General features: G+C 49.2%; 1 protein-coding gene across 1 annotated transcript in view; it reads left to right on the top strand.

Moving 5' to 3' along the window:
- Positions 1-19,067: 19,067 nt before the first annotated feature.
- SHISAL2A (shisa like 2A) overlaps positions 19,068-20,770 on the top strand; it is a 152,048-nt gene continuing 150,345 nt past the window's right edge. Inside the window, exon 1 of the mRNA XM_068242409.1 lies at positions 19,068-19,402. Coding sequence (XP_068098510.1) covers positions 19,221-19,402 — 182 coding nt within the window. The 5' untranslated portion in view covers positions 19,068-19,220. The remainder of the gene's footprint in view (positions 19,403-20,770) is intronic.

The raw sequence follows: 20,770 nt of genomic DNA on the forward strand, positions 1-20,770 counted from the left end.
CAGCGGCGGCCATTACGGCCACTCGTGTGCCTGCAATAGTCAGAGTAGGGCGAGCTGCTGCAGACTGTCTCTCAGGGAAAGATTAGTTAGGCTTAGCTTGTTCCTGTCTGGCTGCATACCTGTTCTGTGAACCCACCACTGCATACCTGTGCTGTGAACCCACCACTGCATACCTGTGCTGTGAACCCACCACTGCATACCTGTTCTGTTCAGTGGACCCGCCACTGTATACCTGTTCATTGAACCCACCACTGCATACCTGTGCTGTGAACCCACCACTGCATACCTGTGCTGTGAACCCACCACTGCATACCTGTGCTGTGAACCCACCACTGCATACCTGTTCTGTTCAGTGGACCCGCCACTGCATACCTGTTCTGTTTAGTGAACCGCCACTGTATACCTGTTCTGTTTAGTGAACCCGCCACTGCATACCTGTTCTGTTCAGTGAACCCACCGCATCAGTGCGCATACCTGTGCAGTTAAGTGAACCCGCCACTGCATACCTGTTCTGTTCAGTGAACCGCCACTGTATACCTGTTCTGTTTAGTGAACCCGCCACTGCATACCTGTTCTGTTCAGTGGACCCGCCACTGCATACCTGTTCTGTTCAGTGAACCGCCACTGTATACCTGTTCTGTTTAGTGAACCCGCCACTGCATACCTGTTCTGTTCAGTGGACCCGCCACTGCATACCTGTTCTGTTCAGTGAACCCACCGCATCAGTGCGCATACCTGTGCAGTTAAGTGAACCCGCCACTGCATACCTGTTCTGTTCAGTTAACCGCCACTGTATACCTGTGCAGTTAAGTGAACCCGCCACTGCATACCTGTTCTGTTCAGTGGACCCGCCACTGCATACCTGTTCTGTTTAGTGAACCGCCACTGTATACCTGTTCTGTTTAGTGAACCGCCACTGTATACCTGTTCTGTTTAGTGAACCTGCCACTGCATACCTGTTCTGTTCAGTGGACCCGCCACTGCATACCTGTTCTGTTTAGTGAACCCGCCACTTCATACCTGTTCTGTTCAGTGGACCCGCCACTGTATACCTGTTCTGTTTAGTGAACCCGCCACTGCATACCTGTTCTGTTCAGTGAACCCACCGCATCAGTGCGCATACCTGTGCAGTTAAGTGAACCCGCCACTGCATACCTGTTCTGTTCAGTGAACCCACCGCATCAGTGCGCATACCTGTGCAGTTAAGTGAACCCGCCACTGCATACCTGTTCTGTTCAGTGGACCCGCCACTGCATACCTGTTCTGTTTAGTGAACCGCCACTGTATACCTGTTCTGTTTAGTGAACCCGCCACTGCATACCTGTTCTGTTCAGTGAACCCACCGCATCAGTGCGCATACCTGTGCAGTTAAGTGAACCCGCCACTGCATACCTGTTCTGTTCAGTGAACCCACCGCATCAGTGCGCATACCTGTGCAGTTAAGTGAACCCGCCACTGCATACCTGTTCTGTTCAGTGAACCCACCGCATCAGTGCGCATACCTGTGCAGTTAAGTGAACCCGCCACTGCATACCTGTTCTGTTCAATGAACCCACCGCATCAGTGCGCATACCTGTGCAGTTAAGTGAACCCACCTACCTACGTGAGTGCACGCAGTGTGATATACCACTCCGTGCATACCCGATATGGACAAAACAGGTAGAGGAAGAGGTAGTGGCAGAGCCAGAGGAAGGCCACCCGGCAGGTCTGCGCGAGGTCGTGTAAATGTAATTTCGTGTGGACCTGGCCCACAGTACAGTGCTCGGAAGAAGGCACGTCCCATCACCTCCCAAGATTGTCAGGACGTGGTTGAGTATTTAGCGACACAGAACACCTCATCTTGCTCAGCCACCAGTGCTACTACTAGCACCACTTCCGCTGCATTTGACACTTCGCAAGAATTATTTAGTGGTGAAATCACTGATGCACAGCCATTGTTGTTACAGCCAGATGAATTTTCACCAGCTCATATGTCTGAGTTACGCGGCAACATTATGGATGTAACGTGTAAGGAGGATGAAGGACCTACTGATGTTGGTGCATGTTTGGATTTGTCTGAGGCAAGCGAAGCTGGGCAGGATGATTACGATGATGACGATGATAGGGATCCTCTGTATGTACCCAATAGAGGAGATGAAGAGGGGGACAGTTCAGAGGGGGAGTCAGAGAGTAGGAGGAGGAGAGAAGTTGCTGAAAGAAGCTGGGGCAGCTCTTCGTCAGAAACAGCTGGTGGCAGAGTCCGGCACCATGTATTGCCACCTATGTACAGCCAGCCAACTTGCCCTTCAGCATCAGCTGCTGAGGTCCCCATAGTGCCCACATCCCAGGGTGGCTCAGCGGTGTGGAAATTTTTTAATGTGTGTGCCTCAGATCGGACCAAAGCCATCTGCTCGCTCTGCCAACAAAAATTGAGCCGTGGAAAGGCCAACACTCACGTAGGGACAAGTGCCTTACGAAGGCACCTGGAGAAAAGGCACAAACAGCAATGGGATGGCCACCTGAGCAAAAGCAGCAGCAGCACACAAAAGCAAAGCCACCCTCCTTCTCTTCTTCCTCCTCCATCAGGTGCATTATCTGCTTCTGCCGCTTTCTCCCTTCCACCTTCACAGGCACCCTCCTCCACTCCGCCTCTGCCCTTGAGCGGTTCCTGCTCCTCTGCCCACAGCAGCAGTCAGGTGTCCGTGAAGGAAATGTTTGAGCGGAAGAAGCCAATTTCGGCCAGTCACCCCCTTGCCCGCCGTCTGACAGCTGGCGTGGCGGAACTGTTAGCTCGGCAGCTGTTACCATACCGGCTGGTGGACTCTGAGGCCTTCCGTAAATTTGTGGCCATCGTAACACCGCAGTGGAAGATGCCAGGCCGCACTTATTTTTCGAGAAAGGCCATACCCCAACTGCACCGTGAAGTTGAGAGGCAAGTGGTGTCATCTCTTGCGAAGAGCGTTGGGTCAAGGGTACACCTGACCACGGATGGCTGGTCTGCCAAGCACGGGCAGGGCCGCTACATTACCTACACAGCCCATTGGGTGAACCTGGTGGTGAACGATGGCAAGCAGGGCGCAGCGGACCAAATTGTGACACCTCCACGGCTTGCAGGCAGGCCTCCTGCCACCTCCTCTCCTCCTGCTACATGCTCTTCGCTGTCCTCCTCCTCCTTGGCTGAGTGGCAGATCTCCTCTCCAGCTACACAGCCCCAGCTCCGCAGGGCCTATGCTGCATGCCAGGTACGACGGTGTCACGCCATCTTAGACATGGCTTGTCTCAAAGCGGAGAGTCACACTGGAGCAGCTCTCCTGGCTGAAACAGGTGGATGAGTGTCTGACCCCGCACCACCTGGAGATAGGCAACGTGGTGTGCGACAACGGCAGCAATCTGCTTGCCGCTTTGCATATGGGGAAGCTGACACACATACCCTGCATGGCACATGTCATGAATCTAGTGGTTCAAAGATTTGTGGCAAAGTACCCTGGCTTAGCGAATGTCCTGAAGCAGGCCAGGAAGTTCTGTGGGCATTTGAGGCGGTCTTACACAGCCATGGCACGCTTTGCGGAAATTCAGCGCAAAAACAACATGCCGGTGAGACGCCTCATTTGCGATAGCCCGACTCGCTGGAACTCGACCCTGCTCATGTTCTCCCGCCTGCTAGAACAGAAGAAAGCCGTGACCCACTACCTCTACAACTGGAGTAGAATGAAACAGTCTGGGAAGATGGGGATGTTCTGGCCCGACAACTGGACACTGATGGAGAATGCATGCAGGCTCATGCGGCCGTTTGAGGAGGTGACCAACCTGGTGAGCCGCAGTGAGGGCACCATCAGCGAATTAATTCCCTACGCTTACTTCTTGGAGCGTGCTGTGCGTAGAGTGGCGGATGAAGCTGCGAATGAGCGTGACCAGGAACCGTTACGGCAGGAACAGGCATGGGACCAATTTTCATCAGACCCAGCTGTTTCCTCAACACCTGCGGCAGCACAGAGGGGGGAGGAGGAGGAAGAAGAGAAGTCGTGTGCAGAAGACGAATCAGACTCAGAGGATGATGAGCAAGGTGTTTCTTTGGGGGAGGAGGAGGAGGAGAAGGGGACAGCGGCAGGAGAACAACCTCAGCAGGCATCGCAAGGGGCTTGTGCTGCTCAACCTTCCCGTGGTATTGTTCGCGGCTGGGGGGAGGAGGTTGACTTACCTGACGTCACTGAGGAAGAGCAAGAGGAGATGGAGGGTACTGGATCCGACTTTGTGCAGATGTCGTCTTTTATGCTGTCCTGCCTGTTGAGGGACCCCCATATAAAAAACCTCAAGGGGAATGAGCTGTACTGGGTGGCCACACTACTAGACCCTCGGTACAGGCACAAAGTGGCGGACCTGTTACCAACTCACCGGAAGGTGGAAAGGATGCAGCACATGCAGAACCAGCTGTCAACTATGCTTTACAATGCCTTTAAGGGTGATGTGACGGCACAACGCCAGCAAGGTACCACTGCCACTAATCCTCCTCCCGTGTCCACGCAGTCAAAGACAGGACGCTCCAGCGATCTCATGGTGATGTCGGACATGCGGACGTTCTTTAGTCCAACGCCTCGCCGTAGCCCTTCCGGATCCACCCTCCACCAACGCCTGGAACGGCAGGTAGCCGACTACCTGGCCTTAAGTGTGGATGTAGACACTGCTGTGAACAGCGATGAGGAACCCTTGAACTACTGGGTGCGCAGGCTTGACCTGTGGCCAGAGCTGTCCCAATTTGCCATCCAACTTCTCTCCTGCCCTGCCGCAAGCGTCCTCTCAGAAAGGACCTTCAGCGCAGCTGGAGGCATTGTCACAGAGAAGAGAAGTCGCCTAAGTCACAAAAGTGTTAAGTACCTCACCTTTATCAAAATGAATGAGGCATGGATCCCGGAGGGCTGCTGCCCGCCCCAAGACTAAGTCAGTCCCCGCACATACAGCATCTCTGCCTGCACGCCGTGTGACTGGCTGCCTGGCCTGCCCCAAGAAGACTAAGTCGCTCCCAGTCCCTCCACACAGCATGTCTGCCTGCAGGCCGCTTGACTACCTTCTCCGCCACCACCAACAGGGTCCGGGACTCCAGGCGGATTGCTGAATTTTTTAGGCCGCTGCTAGCAGCGGCCGCTGTAATAATTTTTCGGGTGCGTGTACATGACTGCCTAATTTTTCTGGCTGCACTGCGGGCAGCTGCAACAACAAAAGAAAAGGCATGTACATGCGCCCATTCCCCTTCGTGATCATTACCTTGCCGTGGTGAAGGGGCTTGCGTATCACAATGGAGCAATGACCGGCGCCTAGATGAGTGTCTCGGGGGGCACACCCACGATAATAAGGTCGTTGCCTCATTGTGGTCAGACCAAATTTGATCAGCTGGACAGTCACTGTTCTGTCATTCAGCTACATCAGCCAGGTGACCATATGGGCTGTAAAGCCACCAAAACCTGCACTCTCGCCATGGTGCGCACCAGTAAAGCACGGCCGTCACTACACAAACAGCTGTTTGCGGTGCGTTACACGATGAGTTTGGTGTGTCAGTGTGAAGCAGTACCTTAATTACACTACCTGATTGATGTATACACATGCAAGATGTTTGAAAGCACTTTAGGCCTGTCATTTAGCATTCAATGTGATTTCTGCCCTTAAAACGCTGCTTTGCGTCAAATCCAGATTTTTCCCGGGGACTTTTGGCATGTATCCCACTCCGCCATCCCCCCCTCCAGGTGTTAGACCCCTTGAAACATCTTTTCCATCACTTTTGTGGCCAGCATAATTTTTTTTTTTTTCAAAGTTCGCATCCCCATTGAAGTCTATTGCGGTTCGCGAACTTTAACGCGAACCGAACCTTTCGCGAAAGTTCGCGAACCCGGTTCGCGAACCGAAAATCGGAGGTTCGGCCCAACTCTAGTCAGGTGATCCTGCGGAATGTTTTGTTACTGAGAGTTCCAAATTCAATGTGAGGCCTGGAACCCACTGAAATCAGCAAACGCAAAACGCAACCGCTAGCGTTTTGTCTGAGCGGTTTGCAAGCGGATTCATGTGCGTTTTTGGTCGTGTTTTGCAACATTGTATTTTTTTGCCCAGCGGGTGCGTAGCGTTTTGCGTTTTTATCCTGATTGGTTCTGTGAATTATTTTTCATTTTGTTACAGTGTGCTGAACCGCAAAACGCTAGCAAAACCGCTCAGTTTAGGTTTTGCTGAGCGTTTCCGCTAGCGGTTCAATACTTTACATTGAAGCACTAACGCTCCCAAAATGCTGCAGGTCCTGCGTTTGCGTTTCTGAGAAACGCAAACGCTCCTGTGGAAGTTGCCCCATCCATTAACATTAGCCCAGCGTTTTGGCAAACTGCTAGCGTATCGCAGTGCTGCCAAAACGCTGCCAAAAGCGCTCCTGTGGGTTCCAGCCCTGATGGTTACTATTCAAACTATTCAGTATGATGGTTAAAGTAAGCAGGGTCCCGTTAGGGCCTGAGCCCACTAACGCAGTTGTGCACAGTTGTGCGCAGTTGTGTCCGTTTTTCAGCATCTGTAACATTGATGTGTTGCTGAAAAGCGGACACAACTGCACATAACTGCGTTAGTGGGCTCAGGCCCTTTGCATCATCATATGTTTTTTTAAAAAAAAAACCAAATATTGAAAAGGTTAATAGTAGTGTTGTGCCGAAATTTTCGTAATTTCGTGTTTCCTTAATTACAGACACGAATTTTGCTGCTACGACACGAATTTGTAATTTCGTAATTGACATACAAACCTAAAATCGGAATTCCGTAAGCAAAATTTTGGTTTCATAATTTCGCATTTCGGCACAAATTTGTGTTTAACGTTACATTTCGTAATTTATTTTTTCTCTATAGAAACAAGTTATTTCAGTTACGAAAATGGACGTAATTTTGTTTCTAATAGTAATTATGCATATCTAAGTAATGACTGAACTCAGGAAAGTCACTCATTGATTGCAATTACTGATAATGCAAAGGCCCCTGCACATGCTGTCCCTTTAAATGTATCAGGAGGCTCTACCTGCAGCCACTTCTAAAGGTGCGTACACACGTCAGATAAAAGTCTTTGGAAAATGAAAGATCACAGACCAATTTTACCCCCTTTCATGTAGTATGAGAGTCATACTCTACACAGTCTATTCTATGGAGCTGAACTCCCCATCAGATAAAAATCTTTGCAAGATGCTGCACACAAAGATGCTGTACACATTCAACAGATCAGTATCTGCAAAAGATCTGTTCCTGCAAAAGATCCATTCCTGCAAAATGCATTCATAGTCTATGATATCTGCAGATCCCATACACACCTTGTTTAATGGACATTCATCTGCAGATCAGCCAATTATCTGTCGATCTGAAGATCCAACCTGGTGGATCTGATCTACAGATAACTGTCCGTTAAACAAGGTGTGTATGAGGTCTGCAGATATCATAGACTAAGACTATGAATGCGTTTTGCAGGAATGGATCTTTTGCAGGAACAGTTCTTTTGCAGATACTGATCTGTTGCATGTGTACAGCGGTCGGTACTTATCCGTTAGCCGGGCACATCCGGCAGGTGGCGCTAATTACTATTCCCCCTCCAGGCCGACATGGATAGTAGGGAAAGATGTAACTCTGGTGGAGTTTTGTCGCCACCTGCCGGATGCGCCCGGCTAACGGATAAGTACCCAGCGGTCTTTGTGTGCAGCATCTTGCAAAGATTTTTATCTGATGGGGAGTTCAGCTCCATAGAATAGACTGTGTAGGTATGGCTCTCATACTACATGAAAGGGGGTAAAATTGGTCTGTGATCTTTCATTTTCCAAAGACTTTTATCTGACGTGTGTACGCACCTTTAGGCCACACACACATCAGACCATAGTCTTTTGATAATGAAAGATCACAGACCAATTTTACCCCCTTCCATGTAGTATGAGAGCCATACCTTCAGGGCTGGAACCCACAAGAGCGTTTTTTTGAGCATTTTGGCAGCGCTGCGATACGCTAGCGTTTTGCCAAAATGCTCAGCTGATATTAATGGATGGGGCAACTTCCACAGGAACTGCAGCATTTTGGGAGCGTTAGAGCTTCAATGTAAAGTATTGAAACGCTAGCAGAAACGCTCAGCAAAACCTAAACTGAGCGGTTTTGCTAGCGTTTTGCGGTTCAGCACACTGTAACAAAATTAAAAATAATTCACAGGACCAATCAGGATAAAAATGCGAAACGCAAAACGCTACACAACCGCTGAGCAAAAAAATACACTGTTGCAAAACGCCACCGAAAACGTGCATGAATCCGCTTGCAAACCGCTCAGACAAAACGCTAGCGGTTGCGTTTTGCGTTTGCGGTTTTCAGTGGGTTCCAGGCCTCACAGTCTATTCTATGGAGCTGAACTTCCCATTAGAAAAAAAGGTACTTATCCGTTAGCCGGGCGCATCCTCTAGGTGGCGACAAAACTCCACCAGAGTTACATCTTTCCCTACTATCCATGTCGGCCTGGAGGGGGAATAGTAATTAGCGCCACCTGCCGTATGCGCCCGGCTAACGGATAAGTACCGAAAAAAATCTTTGCAAGATGCTGCACACACAGATGCTGTACAGACACAAAAGATCAGTATCTGCAAAAGATCTGTTCCTGCAAATTGCATTCATGGTCTATGATATCTGCAGATCCTCATACACACCTTGTTTAACAGACATTCATCTGCAGATCAGACAATCATCTGCAGATCTGAAAATCCATCCTGGTGGATCTGATCTGCAGATGAATGCCTGTTAAACAAGGTGTGTATGATGATCTGCAGATCTCATAGACTATGAATGCATTTTGCAGGAACGGATCTTGTGCAGGAACAGATCTTTTGCAGATACTGATCTTTTGAATGTCTACAACATCTTTGTGTGCAGCATCTTGCAAAGATTTCTGTCTGATGAGGAGTTCAGCTCCATAGAATAGACTGTGTAGGTATGGCTCTCATACTACATGGAAGGGGGTAAAATTGGTCTGTGATCTTTCATTTTCCAAAGACTATGGTCTGATGTGTGTATGAGCCTTAAGACAGGTGCTTTTTGTCAAGGTGCACTTAGTGGTCATGCATGCTGAGACACTTTTGGGCCTTGCAATATCTGATAATGCAAAAGTACCTGCAAGTGCTGTTTCTTTAAATGTATCAGGAGACTCTGGAGTGGAACACAATTTCAAGAACGGTCAAATTTCTGAAATTCTGATTTATTTGTGTTACGTAAACGATCATAATTACGAAAAACTATCGTAATTACAAAATTCCCCATAAATGCAAAATTTCACATAATTTCGTGAAATTCGCGAGATTTCGATTGCGGCCATAATCATAATTGTAATTAGGTCATTATGCTCAATAGGTGGGTACTTACACACACAAGGGGCTTGATTCACAACAAACCCGTGCTAACTGTTAGCACGGGCGTGCTAAGCAGTTAGCATGTAAAGTGCCGCTTGCAAACTTTCGATCATTTGCGCAAATGTTCACAATCGTGCGAACGCGGGACTCTCCACGCGTAAAAGTTTGCGAGCGGCACTTCACATGCTAACCGTTCAGCATGCCCGTGCTAACAGTTAGCACGGGTTTGTGAATTAAGCCCAATGCTTGGAGGCAAGCGCTGTACAGACGCCTCGATCTGCTGTAGCAGACCTATGCTGTTGTTATGGAGAGGGGAAAAGAGCATCAGTGTACGTCAGGTTCTGGCAGGAGAACAATAGACTCGGCTGCAGGTTGTCACTTAAAGGACAGATGAAAGGAAATTTTTAAAAAATCTAACCTGGGGCCTCCTCCAGCTCTGGCAGCCATCCTGTGCCCTCGCCACAGCTCCGCTCCCAGCAGGTGGCCCGGGTCCCCTGTGTTGAAGATACCGACCAGGGGCTGGAGGAAGCCCCGGGTAAGTAGTTTTTTTTGTTTTAGGCTACTTGCACACCAAGACGTTGCGTTAGGTGCTACGTTAAGGTCGCATAACGTGCACCTAACGCAAGGCCTGGTGCTCTTCGATGTGGACGTCAGAGTGAGCCGCGTTGTGCAGCTCACTCTGGCGTCCGTGATGTCGTGATGCGTACTCTTGGACGCATGCGGCATCACGTGGTCCCGCCCGGCCAATCGCCGCACAGAGCGGCCGCTCCAGGAAGTAAACACTGCACGTCACAACGTGCAGTGAATATTAATTAGCCATGTGCCTGGCCGCTCTCCGCTCCTCCCCAACATGACTGAGCATGTGCAAACAGTCTAACGTGGCTTAAGCCGCTGTAACGCCGTAGCATGCTGCACTGTCCGGAGAACGTGCAACGTTACATGTAACGCAACGTGGGCAGTGTGAAGAGCCCACTTGTGTTACATTGCTGTGCGTTGGGGGAGCGTTACAGGTGCATTAACGTGCACCTGTAACGTCAGTGTAAGCAGCCTAAAACTTGGTTCGATCTTTTCTTTAAAGATCCGTCATGCCAGATCATTAGACGACCTTGACAGACCTCGAGGGACATCTGCACACACACGCTAAGGTCGGCAAGAGAGGAAGAAGGTAAGGGCCTCATACATGTGCTAGACCAAAGGTGTCAAACTGAAATACACAATGAGCCAAAATTGAAAACTGGAACCAAGTCACGGGCCAACCTCAATGTCAAGTGACCTTTCTCCCTTATGTAGTTCCCTGGTGTCTAGCGGCCCTCCTCTTTCCCCATACAGTTTCCGGGTGTCTAGAGCCCCCTTCCCTCCCTTATATAGTTCCCTGGTGTCTAGTACAAACCCCCTCCCACACTTATCCCGATCTGCCTTTTACAGTTCCCTTGTGGCTAGCAGCCATCCTCCCTCCCTCTACACAGTTTCCTAGTGTCTAAAGCTCCCCTCCCTGCCTGATATCTAACCTTAACCCCCCTATGCCTAACCTTAACCAACCCTCCTGCCACCAATCCCCCCCCACTCCGCTGCCAATTGGGGAAAAAAACAAAATCTTAATTTTTTGAGGCAACCCATTGAAATAGCAGCATTGAGGTATAATTTGTGTGTCGGGTGCCCACTGGATACCTCATTACTGCTATTTCAATGGGTGCTTATAGTGGTGCAGGGGCGTAACAATAGGCCCTGCAAGGGATGCAGCTGCAGGGGGGCCCAGAAGCCACAGGGGGCCCCGTCCTGAGAGAATGTCAACTAAGGGCAAGGAGAGAAAAAAAAACGCTCTGCTCTCTTCACAATTGTTCTAATGACTGCATCTGCTCTGCCACTGATAACGAATCATACAAAGTTTAGTAGACCAAGATTTGTAGACAGTCCCTACTCGGTGTGCAAGGGGAGGGGGCCCCATCCAAAGTTTTGCAGGGGGGCCCAGTGATTTCTAGTTACGCCCCTGTGGTGGTGCCTACATTTCTGCCGCTAGTGGCCGCCCCAACTTCTTTCTTCCATCTAGTGCCCCCCCCCCCTCCCTCCCCTATACAGTTCCATGGTGTCAAGAGTTTGACATGTATGCGCTAGACTGTTCTAGAAGATCTGATGGAGGGAGGGACCACGGAAAGCCAATTCTATTCCAATGTTTATAAATACGAATAAATAGAGTATATCGTACAACGCTAAGCCTTTTTTTTTTAAATTGCCGATCTTACAAGGAAGCCCCCAAACCTGGCTGACATGACTCCTGAGGGCCTCATACCTTGTGTTGTACATTCTCTTCACGGGACTGTAATTAGATGCATCAGTCAAGGCGGTGTGAAGGCGGTGTGACAGCACAGCGAGGAGGCCCTCCAGGTTACCGCTGGTAATGACTCTCTCTTGTAGAATGTAGTTGGTTGACCTTAACCTATTGACGGGCCATGATGTTACCAACTTGGTCATTAACTATGGGATGCGCTCATTTTTTATCTCTATTGATTTTCTTCTGTGGACAGAGCTGCAATTAAAATAGTATATATTGCACGGACTGTATTTGTATGTCATGTCGGCTGGTAACCCGCAATATCTATTTCGTGTGAATTTTCTCTCAGACGTCACCTCTTAGGATTCATCTTCGGTTGTAGTCAGGGAAATTCCACCAGCGATCTGCGATAGATGGGTTCAAGCTGTAACGATGGAGGAGGGGTGTGCTTGGCTGGGAATTGATCAGTCTTGGGAAGGTCTTTCCAACGTCGTGTAGAAGGTGTACACTGTCCCCTGGTGAGGGCCACATGCAGGGGCGTCTCTAGCCATTTTGTCACTCCAGGCAAGAAAACCCGTGGTGCACCCCCCCTTCCCATGTGGAGGGCCCTTCCCCCGCCTTCCCAGGCCCCCCCCCCATCCCGTGTGGTGCCCCCTGATGAAAATAATTGTAACGCAGCAATGTTTCACCATAAAATAAATAATCGTAATGCGGCAACGTAACGCAGCAATGATTCACTTAAAATAACCATAACGCAGCAATGATTCTCCATAAAATAACCATAATGCAGCAATGATTCACCATAAAATAACCATAACGCAACAATTATTCACCATAAAATAACCATAAAGCAGCAATGATTCTCTATAAAATAACCATAACGCAGCAATGATTCACCGGAAAATAACCATAACGCAGCAATAATTCATCATAAAATAACCATAACGCAGCAATCAGAGGCGGGACAAGGTCCTCCAGCACCCAAGGCTGAGACACCAAAGTGCGCCCCTCCATCCCTGCCACCCCAGCCGTCACACACTGATTGCTATTAGACTAAGAGGTGCCACAGGGCCCACAACCTCCCCAACACTTTAATATCTAGTTATCTGGCTTGCAGTCACTGCTATGTATCCCCTTTTCTTATTTCTTTCTGCTTCAAACACAATTAGGAATGACAGCTGAATGAATTGTGCTCCCCCTCCTACACTGCGCCCTGAGGCTGGAGCCTCTCCAGCATCTGCCTCGGCCCGGCCCTGGCAGCAATGATTCTCCATAAAATAACCATAACGCAGCAATGATTCTCCATAAAATGACCATAACGCAGCAATGATTCACCATAAAATAACCATAACGCAGCAATGATTCACCATAAACATAACGCAGCAATGATTCTCCATAAAATAACCACAACGCAGCAATGATTCTCCATAAAATAATCGTAATGTGGGCAGCGTTCACCAGAAAATAATTGTAATGTATGCTCACCTGTAAAAAAAAAAAAGCATTTACTCACCTGCAGAAGACTCCTCTCACTGGGCGCAGCTCCCCCGACCATCTTCCTGCAGCCGGCAGCCAGCCTGCGAAAGTCCCGCACTGACAGGCAGAGCAGAGCTACAGGAAGATGGTGCCCGAAGCCCTGTACTGGTGACACAAATAGTCTCTAGTGCAGAGCTTCGAGCGCCATCTTGCCGTAGCCCTGCTCTGCCTGCCGTGAAGACTATGCAGGCTGGAGCGGTGAGCTGCGGGGATGAACTGGCGCGGCGTCTAATAGACACCGCGGCCAGTTCACAACAGGGGTCGCACAGTCTGGCGGGGGAAGGTGGGCACGCCCCCCCCCGCGGCAGCGCCCCTCCTCCCACCTGGCGCTCCAGGCGACCTTTTGTCCTGGTGGCTGGAACGCCCCGGGTCACATGCATTGGCGCACAAAGCCAACAGTGGGCCCCTTTGCAGAACAAATAAAGGGGGCCCCAGTGTGAAGGGTCATGGTCATAACAGATCATGGTTGGATCCAAATAATAACAGAAAAGTACATGAACCTAGGTTACGTTCTGGGTGGGGTGGAGGCATCCTAAATAGAGGGGTGTTGAAACTTTAAAACATAACGTATAAACGAGAGGTAATCCCTTACCTCTCCAGAAGATACAGACACCAGTTCAACTGGAAAATATTTATTCAAAAAATTGACAATGTGTTTCGTGGGTCATGGCCCGCTTCCTCATGCCCCTGACACACCCCTAGTCACACATACCATAAAGATTTCATAAGAAAAATATGTTATTTTATAATTCTAGCCACACTGGTCCTTTCTATCCTGATTCGTTTTCCTTCATATTATCATTTTATTATTAGTAAAATATTAATTTAAAGGATGGGAATAAAGTATATATATATTCATTTCATTCCCCCTATACCTAACAATACTGCACCATTGGGCTCCTGGTCTCTCTCTACTTCTCGTTTAGGTGCTCTTGGTCTCTACAAGAACCCCTTCTACATTCTGTAGGCACTTTATTATTGTAGCACACATTTTTATTTGTATATGACAGGGGCCACAAGCAGTTATCGCTGTTCCTCCGGGCTTACAGGGAGAAATAAATGGAGAAGGGCCTGGAGGATAATCAGGCCCTAAATGTGGTGCAGCTGCATGAGCTCTACAGGCAGGGGTGGATTTTACATAAGGCACTGTAGGCATGTGCCTACAGGCGCCTTATGCGGGAGAGGTGGCTTCTCAGGAGCTTACAGTCTAATCCCTGCTTCAAATCACTGACCTTAGGCACTTACACCCTAATCCTTACATCTGAGCGGTTCGATTCCGATCCGCTCACGAAAGCGCTGCCTGTACCATTTTCAAGGTGATTTGCCTCAATGGAAGGTATAGGGAAATTGCTAAGCACTTAAAAAAGCGCTTTGTATAGCGATTTCCCCAGTGCTTTTAAGAATAAATACATTGTATTTATTATTTTCCGGGTCAAAGAGTTCATTTCCTCACTGACGTCAGGAAGTGAAAAAACAGAATCGTTCATCAAAAGCGCTTAGAAAAGCGCCAGCCTAAAATCCCCTTTAAGCCGCTTAAAAAAAAATTGCGCAAAATCGCAAAACGTTGGGGTCAGCGATTGCGATTTTAGATGTGAACAAGGCCTTAGAGTGCAAGATTCTAAGGACAGTTAGTGAAATAAGGCAGGGATTAGAGTTCAGAATATTTTTACTTGAGGGTGTGGCCTATGTTCAGGGGCGGAGTTTAGGGCGCTTGAACACCTGTGCCTACAGGCCCCTGAGTTTTAAATCCGGCCCTGTCTACAGGACATGGGGCCCCTGTGCGCCTGCAGGTGCGCCTGCAGGGGCCTCTGGTCACATGCGTGATTTTTGGAACTACTTGCCAAGTAGTTCCAAAAATCACGCATGTGACCAGAGCATGTGGCTGTCAGGAAGATTAGAGGAGATCTGAAGCAGTAGTGCAGCAGGTAAATATTAAACTGCTCCGCTGCGCTACTCTGCAGAAGGGGTGGGGCCTCCCCCACGGTCACTATAGTTACGCCACTTTGTTTGAAATTGTTCAATAGATATGAAATCTTAGTAAACAATTTGGCCTGCGACTTGGACTATATTGTAGATTTTGGCCCCTTACGGGAATTGAGTTTGACACCCCTGCTCTAACCCCCCTGGCGGTAGGATTATTTCTGGATTTCAGGGTCTAAAAGTGGTACAATTTTTTTCAGGCTTTCAGACTCTAAAATCCGGGCATAATCACACTGTACAGAGATCTGCAGCAGCCCAGCCTTTACTCACCTTCCTGAGATCCAAGGCTGCAATTCTCCATCTGTCCTCCGGGTGGCGCTGTAACCCTGTAAGGAGATTGCCGTCATGACGACAATCAGCGATCTCACCAGATGGATGCAGAGCCTTCGAGGACAGGAATGACGACGGCTTGGTCCTGGGGAGGTAAGTTGAAACAGCCGCTGAGTGCTGCACTCTGCATAGAGCTTCTGGCGACTACCCCAAGTCATGCTCGGGGGTTACCGCTCTGAGCTGCGGTTTTCTGCCCTGAGTCTGACTCGGGGTTACCGCCAGGGAGGTTGAGCGATCGGAAACAGATTGCAAAATGCGGAAAACGGCATGTGGTGTGAAACAGCCCTTACATACAGTATACTCAGGGCCGGTGCTACCATAGAGGCAAAGGAGGCAATTGCCCCAGGGCCCCAGAGCCTGCAGGGGGCCCCCCCAAGGTGTCTCCCCAGAAACATCCTTGGCAGAGTAGCATCTCACCTCTCCCGGCGGGCGCAGGTGACCGAGGAGTATGCCCACTGGGACAGGTGAGTTGCTACTCTGTTGAAGTCATTGCAGGGGCCCTAGGGAGCACAGTTAATTTGGGGGTTGAGCGGGGAGGGGGCACTGCCAGTTCAGGGGGGCTCTGTGGGAAAATATAGCTGCAAGAGAGGACCCCTAATGCTGCTTTATGGTTTTGGAAAAGGGGGGATGTCTGTAAGGGGGGCCCCTGCATTAATTTTGCCAGAGGGCCCCATTCGTATCTAGAACCGGCCCTGAGTATACTCACCTCCTGTGCTGGGCAGTACAGCTTAGGCTAGAGGCACACCAGGCAGAATCGCTAGCGTGGTGGAAAACGCAGCATTTTTGCCAATAATGAAAGTCTATGGGCTGCATGTCATATTCTGGTGATTTACGTTATTCATTTTTCAGTATTAAGTTTTGTTAAGATGTTAGCAAGAAGTTTTTTTAGAAGTTATTTTTTTATGCTATTTCTTTAAGAAGATTACTACAAGTTTTACACAGCTACTAGATACACAGCTATTGATACAGATGAGACTACTTTTGATCTTATTCTACATAACACAACTGTTATATTCTTTTTTGAATGTACGTATAAGATTGATAATTGCTTGGCTCTAAAGCCTTGATAAGATGGAATACTGTTAGAAGGAAACACTACTTAGAACTGTTCATATTTTGTATATATGCTGTATGATGAGCAAATACAATTTTTTATATAAAATCCTATACTGAGTGCTCTGATTCATTTCAAGGTATACCGTCAATCTATAATTACTGTTATAGAGGGTTCAGACCCCACTATGCCGGATTTATATGATAGCAACACTTTAAAGAGAGTCTGAAGCGAGAATAAATCTCGCTTCAGACCTCATAGATAGCAGGGGCATGTGTGCCCCTGCTAAACCGCCGCTATCCCGCGGCTTAAAGGGGGTCCCTTCACCCCCAAATCCCCTCGATGCAGCGGGGGAGCGCTACCTGGTTGGGGCAGGGCTAACCGCCGCAGCCCTGCCCCTCGCGCGTCTGTCAGCGCGTATCTCCGCCTCTCCCCCGCCCCTCTCAGTCTTCCTTCACTGAGAGGGGCGGGGGAGAGGTGGCGATGCGCCGCTGATAGACGTGACTGGAGGCAGGGCTGCAGCCGCTAGCCCTGCCTCCAGGAGCGACCAAGTCTGCGACCAAGTGTCACAGTGGGGGGTTTGGGGGTGAAGGGACCCCCGTTTAGCGGCGCTATAGCGGCGGTTTAGCAGGGGCACACGTGCCCCTGCTAACTATGAGCTCTGAAGCGAGATTTATTCTCGCTTCAGAGTCTCTTTAAGGGCTGGTCCTTTACTGAGTTAGCAATCATGAAAAAGGCAAGAACCGCTCAGGTTTTTGACAGTATATATGTGCATATTACAATGTGGGTTTTCTTCACGCACAATTTGCAGCATAATTTTCAATAACAAATATAAAATGCACATAAAATATGCTTTTTTTTTCTAAATATTATACTGCATTTTACCTCATTGATAAAAGAGAAAATATAAAAAAAATGCACAATGCAAAAGCACCAAAAACCCATCAAAAATGTAAAAATGAACCATGCAGAAATTGCAAGCATTTCTCCACTGCCTAGTGTGCTCCCAGCCTCAGTGTTGGCACGAGTAACAGGGATTCCGCTGCCGATGACATAATTAACTGCTTTGCTTCAGGCCCGCAGAGCGGAGGTCTCTCGACTCGTGCCTCGGATTAATTAAAAATCTTCTGCTGCGAGGTGTTGGGAGTCAATAGCCTGAGGCCGGGTCACATCAGATCATAGCAGAAATCGCTGACTGAGTGAAATATCAGCTCTGTGATGAGAGAGGCGCACAAACACCAGCAACAAACACACAGTACCTCAAAAAAGAGAGTTCACTTCTCACATATTTGTAAATATTTTATTACAACTTCTCATGGGACAACACTGAAGATATGACACTGTGATACAATGTAAAGCAGTCAGTGAACAACTTGCCTACTGCACATGCTCGGTGAGCAGGCTTTAAGGTGTGCAAGAAGTCTTTGGGCAGCAGGGGGCTCTGCGCAGTTGTGGTGCATGATTTTTTTTGAGAATCGCGAGTTTACTGGTTAAAGGATACCCGAAGTGACATGTGACATGATGAAATAGACACGGGTATGTGTCTTTCTTTTGCTGTGGACTATGCGTGCTACTCTCCTTTCATGTTCCTTGTTCACCAGCCTTTTTCCACCAGAATAGTCCTTATCGCTTGAAGTTTTTTTTCTCAACTGCCACCCTCTAAACACCCGAGAAAATCCTAAAAGAGTTGTCGTTTCAGAGATGCTAGCACCAGCTCTTCTTCTTCTCCGACAATCATCCCTCATTCAAACTCACTTTCAACTTACCCATATTGACATTAACTTCTGTGATAACTACGTTGTCTGAAGCCAAGCACTATTTATATAAGCAACTCTACATAATGACATCATTCTACTTTACTGTTGAATTGGCCTACTTTTAAAGAGAACCAGAGATGAAGCACCCTCTTGTATTTTACCTTATAAATCAGTGGGAACATGACAGTAAACACCTAATCTGCTCTTTGTTTCATTGTTCTCTGTTTAATCTGACTGTTATCACCTCTGATAAGAATCCCCGACTGAGCACTCAGTCTAGCTTTGCTATGGAAAGATTATAGCTGAGTCTGTCTTCTCTGGTGTCTTTTCAAGCCCAAGCCTGCCCCCTTGTGGCTCTGCTATAATGACTCAGCTATAATTATTCCCTGCAAAGCCAGACTTAATGCTCAGTCTGGGATTCTTATCACAGCTGATAACAAACACTTTTAGCAGTGAGGATGAAACCGAGAGCATGGTAAGTGTTTCCTCTAATGTTCTTACTGATATATATATGGTAAAATACACAAGGGTGCTTCCTCTCTGGTTCCCTTTAAATAAGGCGTGTATATATATATATATATATATATATATATATATATATATATCGATCTTCTTTTGCAGCCTCATGGACTCGGTCTGCATTTTCAGAGTTGGAGAGCTGTAGCAAGAGCTTCTCTCCATCACCAGCAGAGGGAGACAGAGACACACGGCTGGCCATTGAGGAAGGCAGATGCTGGTGTGAACAGGATGAGTTGTGGTGCTGATGTGAGCAGAGTTATGCTAGAAGTGCAGCTGTGATGGTTTCATGTCTCTCCTCTCCTCTGGAGCCGAGGTGTTTCTCCTACACCATGGGGCGATGGTATTAGGAGCTCCCAGCCCCGCACTGGCAGTTCCAGGCTCGCTGCGCGCTGCGTGCCGGAGAAGCGCTGGCCGGGACTATGACCGCAGAGTGCACCAGTTACACCACGGTGGAGAAGGTGATGGTCGGGGGTTTCAGCTGCCCCTTGGCGGACAGTGAGCTCGGAGCCGTTTACTGCTGTGGATTTAAGGACTTCAAGTATTGCTGCGATGACCCGAATAGCTTTTTCCCCTATGAGCACAGTTACATGTGGTGGCTGAGGTAAGTCCCCTTTAAGTGTACTTTTAGAGTGCAGTTATTAAAAACAACCTGTTACTGAGTAAAGAGCGCCTGAAACTGCAGCAGGTGACTCGCTGGGGATAGCCCATTACAGCAGGGAAGCACAGGGAGACCTTGTGTATTTGCTGCAAACATCTAATCATGTTCATGGGGATTTAAACAAGAATAATGCTTATCGGTCTGTGATTGGAAGTTTGAAGTTAATGAGACTTTGAAGCCAGAGGTCTCAATTTAGATACTCACCTCGGTAGAGGTGTCTGGATCCTTCTGAGGCTCCCCCCGCTGCCTTCCTCCTCGCACTTTTAGCGTCAGGACTCTTGTAGGTCCATTTGTCGAGGAGCTTGCAGGTGCTCTTTTTCTGCCAAGCCCAAGCGGCGGGTCCGTGTTACTACTGCGCATGCATAAGCTGCCTGCACAAGTACAGTGGGAGTGCATGCACAAGCCGTCTGCACGAGCACAGTGGGGGTGCATGCACAAGCCGTCTGCACGAGCACAGTGGGGGTGCATGCACAAGCCGTCTGCATGAGCACAGTGGGGGTGCATGCACAAGGCGTCTGCATGAGCACAGTGGGGGTGCATGCACAAGCACAGCGGGGGTGCATGCACAAGCCGTCTGCACAAGCACAGTGGGGGTGCATGCACAAGCCGTCTGCATGAGCACAGCGGGAGTGCATGCACAAGCCGTCTGCATGAGCACAGTGGGGGTGCATGCACAAGCACAGTGGGGGGTGCATGCACAAGCCGTCTGCACAAGCACAGTGGGGGTGCATGCACAAGCCGTCTGCACAAGCACAGTGGGGGTGCATGCACAAGCCGTCTGCATGAGCACAGTGGGGGTGCATGCACAAGCCGTCTGCATGAGCACAGTGGAGGTGCATGCACAAGCACAGTGGGGGTGCATGCACAAGCCGTCTGCACAAGCACAGTGGGGGTGCATGCACAAGGCGTCTGCATGAGCACAGTGGGGGTGCATGCACAAGCACAGCGGGGGTGCATGCACAAGCCGTCTGCACGAGCACAGTGGAGGTGCATGCACAAGCCGTCTGCATGAGCACAGTGGGGGTGCATGCACAAGCCGTCTGCATAAGCACAGTGGAGGTGCATGCACAAGCACAGTGGGGGTGCATGCACAAGCCATCTGCACAAGCACAGTGGGGGTGCATGCACAAGCCGTCTGCACGAGCACAGTGGGGGTGCATGCACAAGCCGTCTGCACGAGCACAGTGGGGGTGCATGCACAAGCCGTCTGCACGAGCACAGTGGGGGTGCATGCACAAGCCGTCTGCACAAGCACAGTGGGGGTGCATGCACAAGCCGTCTGCACAAGCACAGTGAAGACATATGCACAAG

This window comes from Hyperolius riggenbachi, chromosome 6 (genome assembly GCF_040937935.1).
Source record: "Hyperolius riggenbachi isolate aHypRig1 chromosome 6, aHypRig1.pri, whole genome shotgun sequence".
NCBI classification, from domain to species: domain Eukaryota; kingdom Metazoa; phylum Chordata; class Amphibia; order Anura; family Hyperoliidae; genus Hyperolius; species Hyperolius riggenbachi.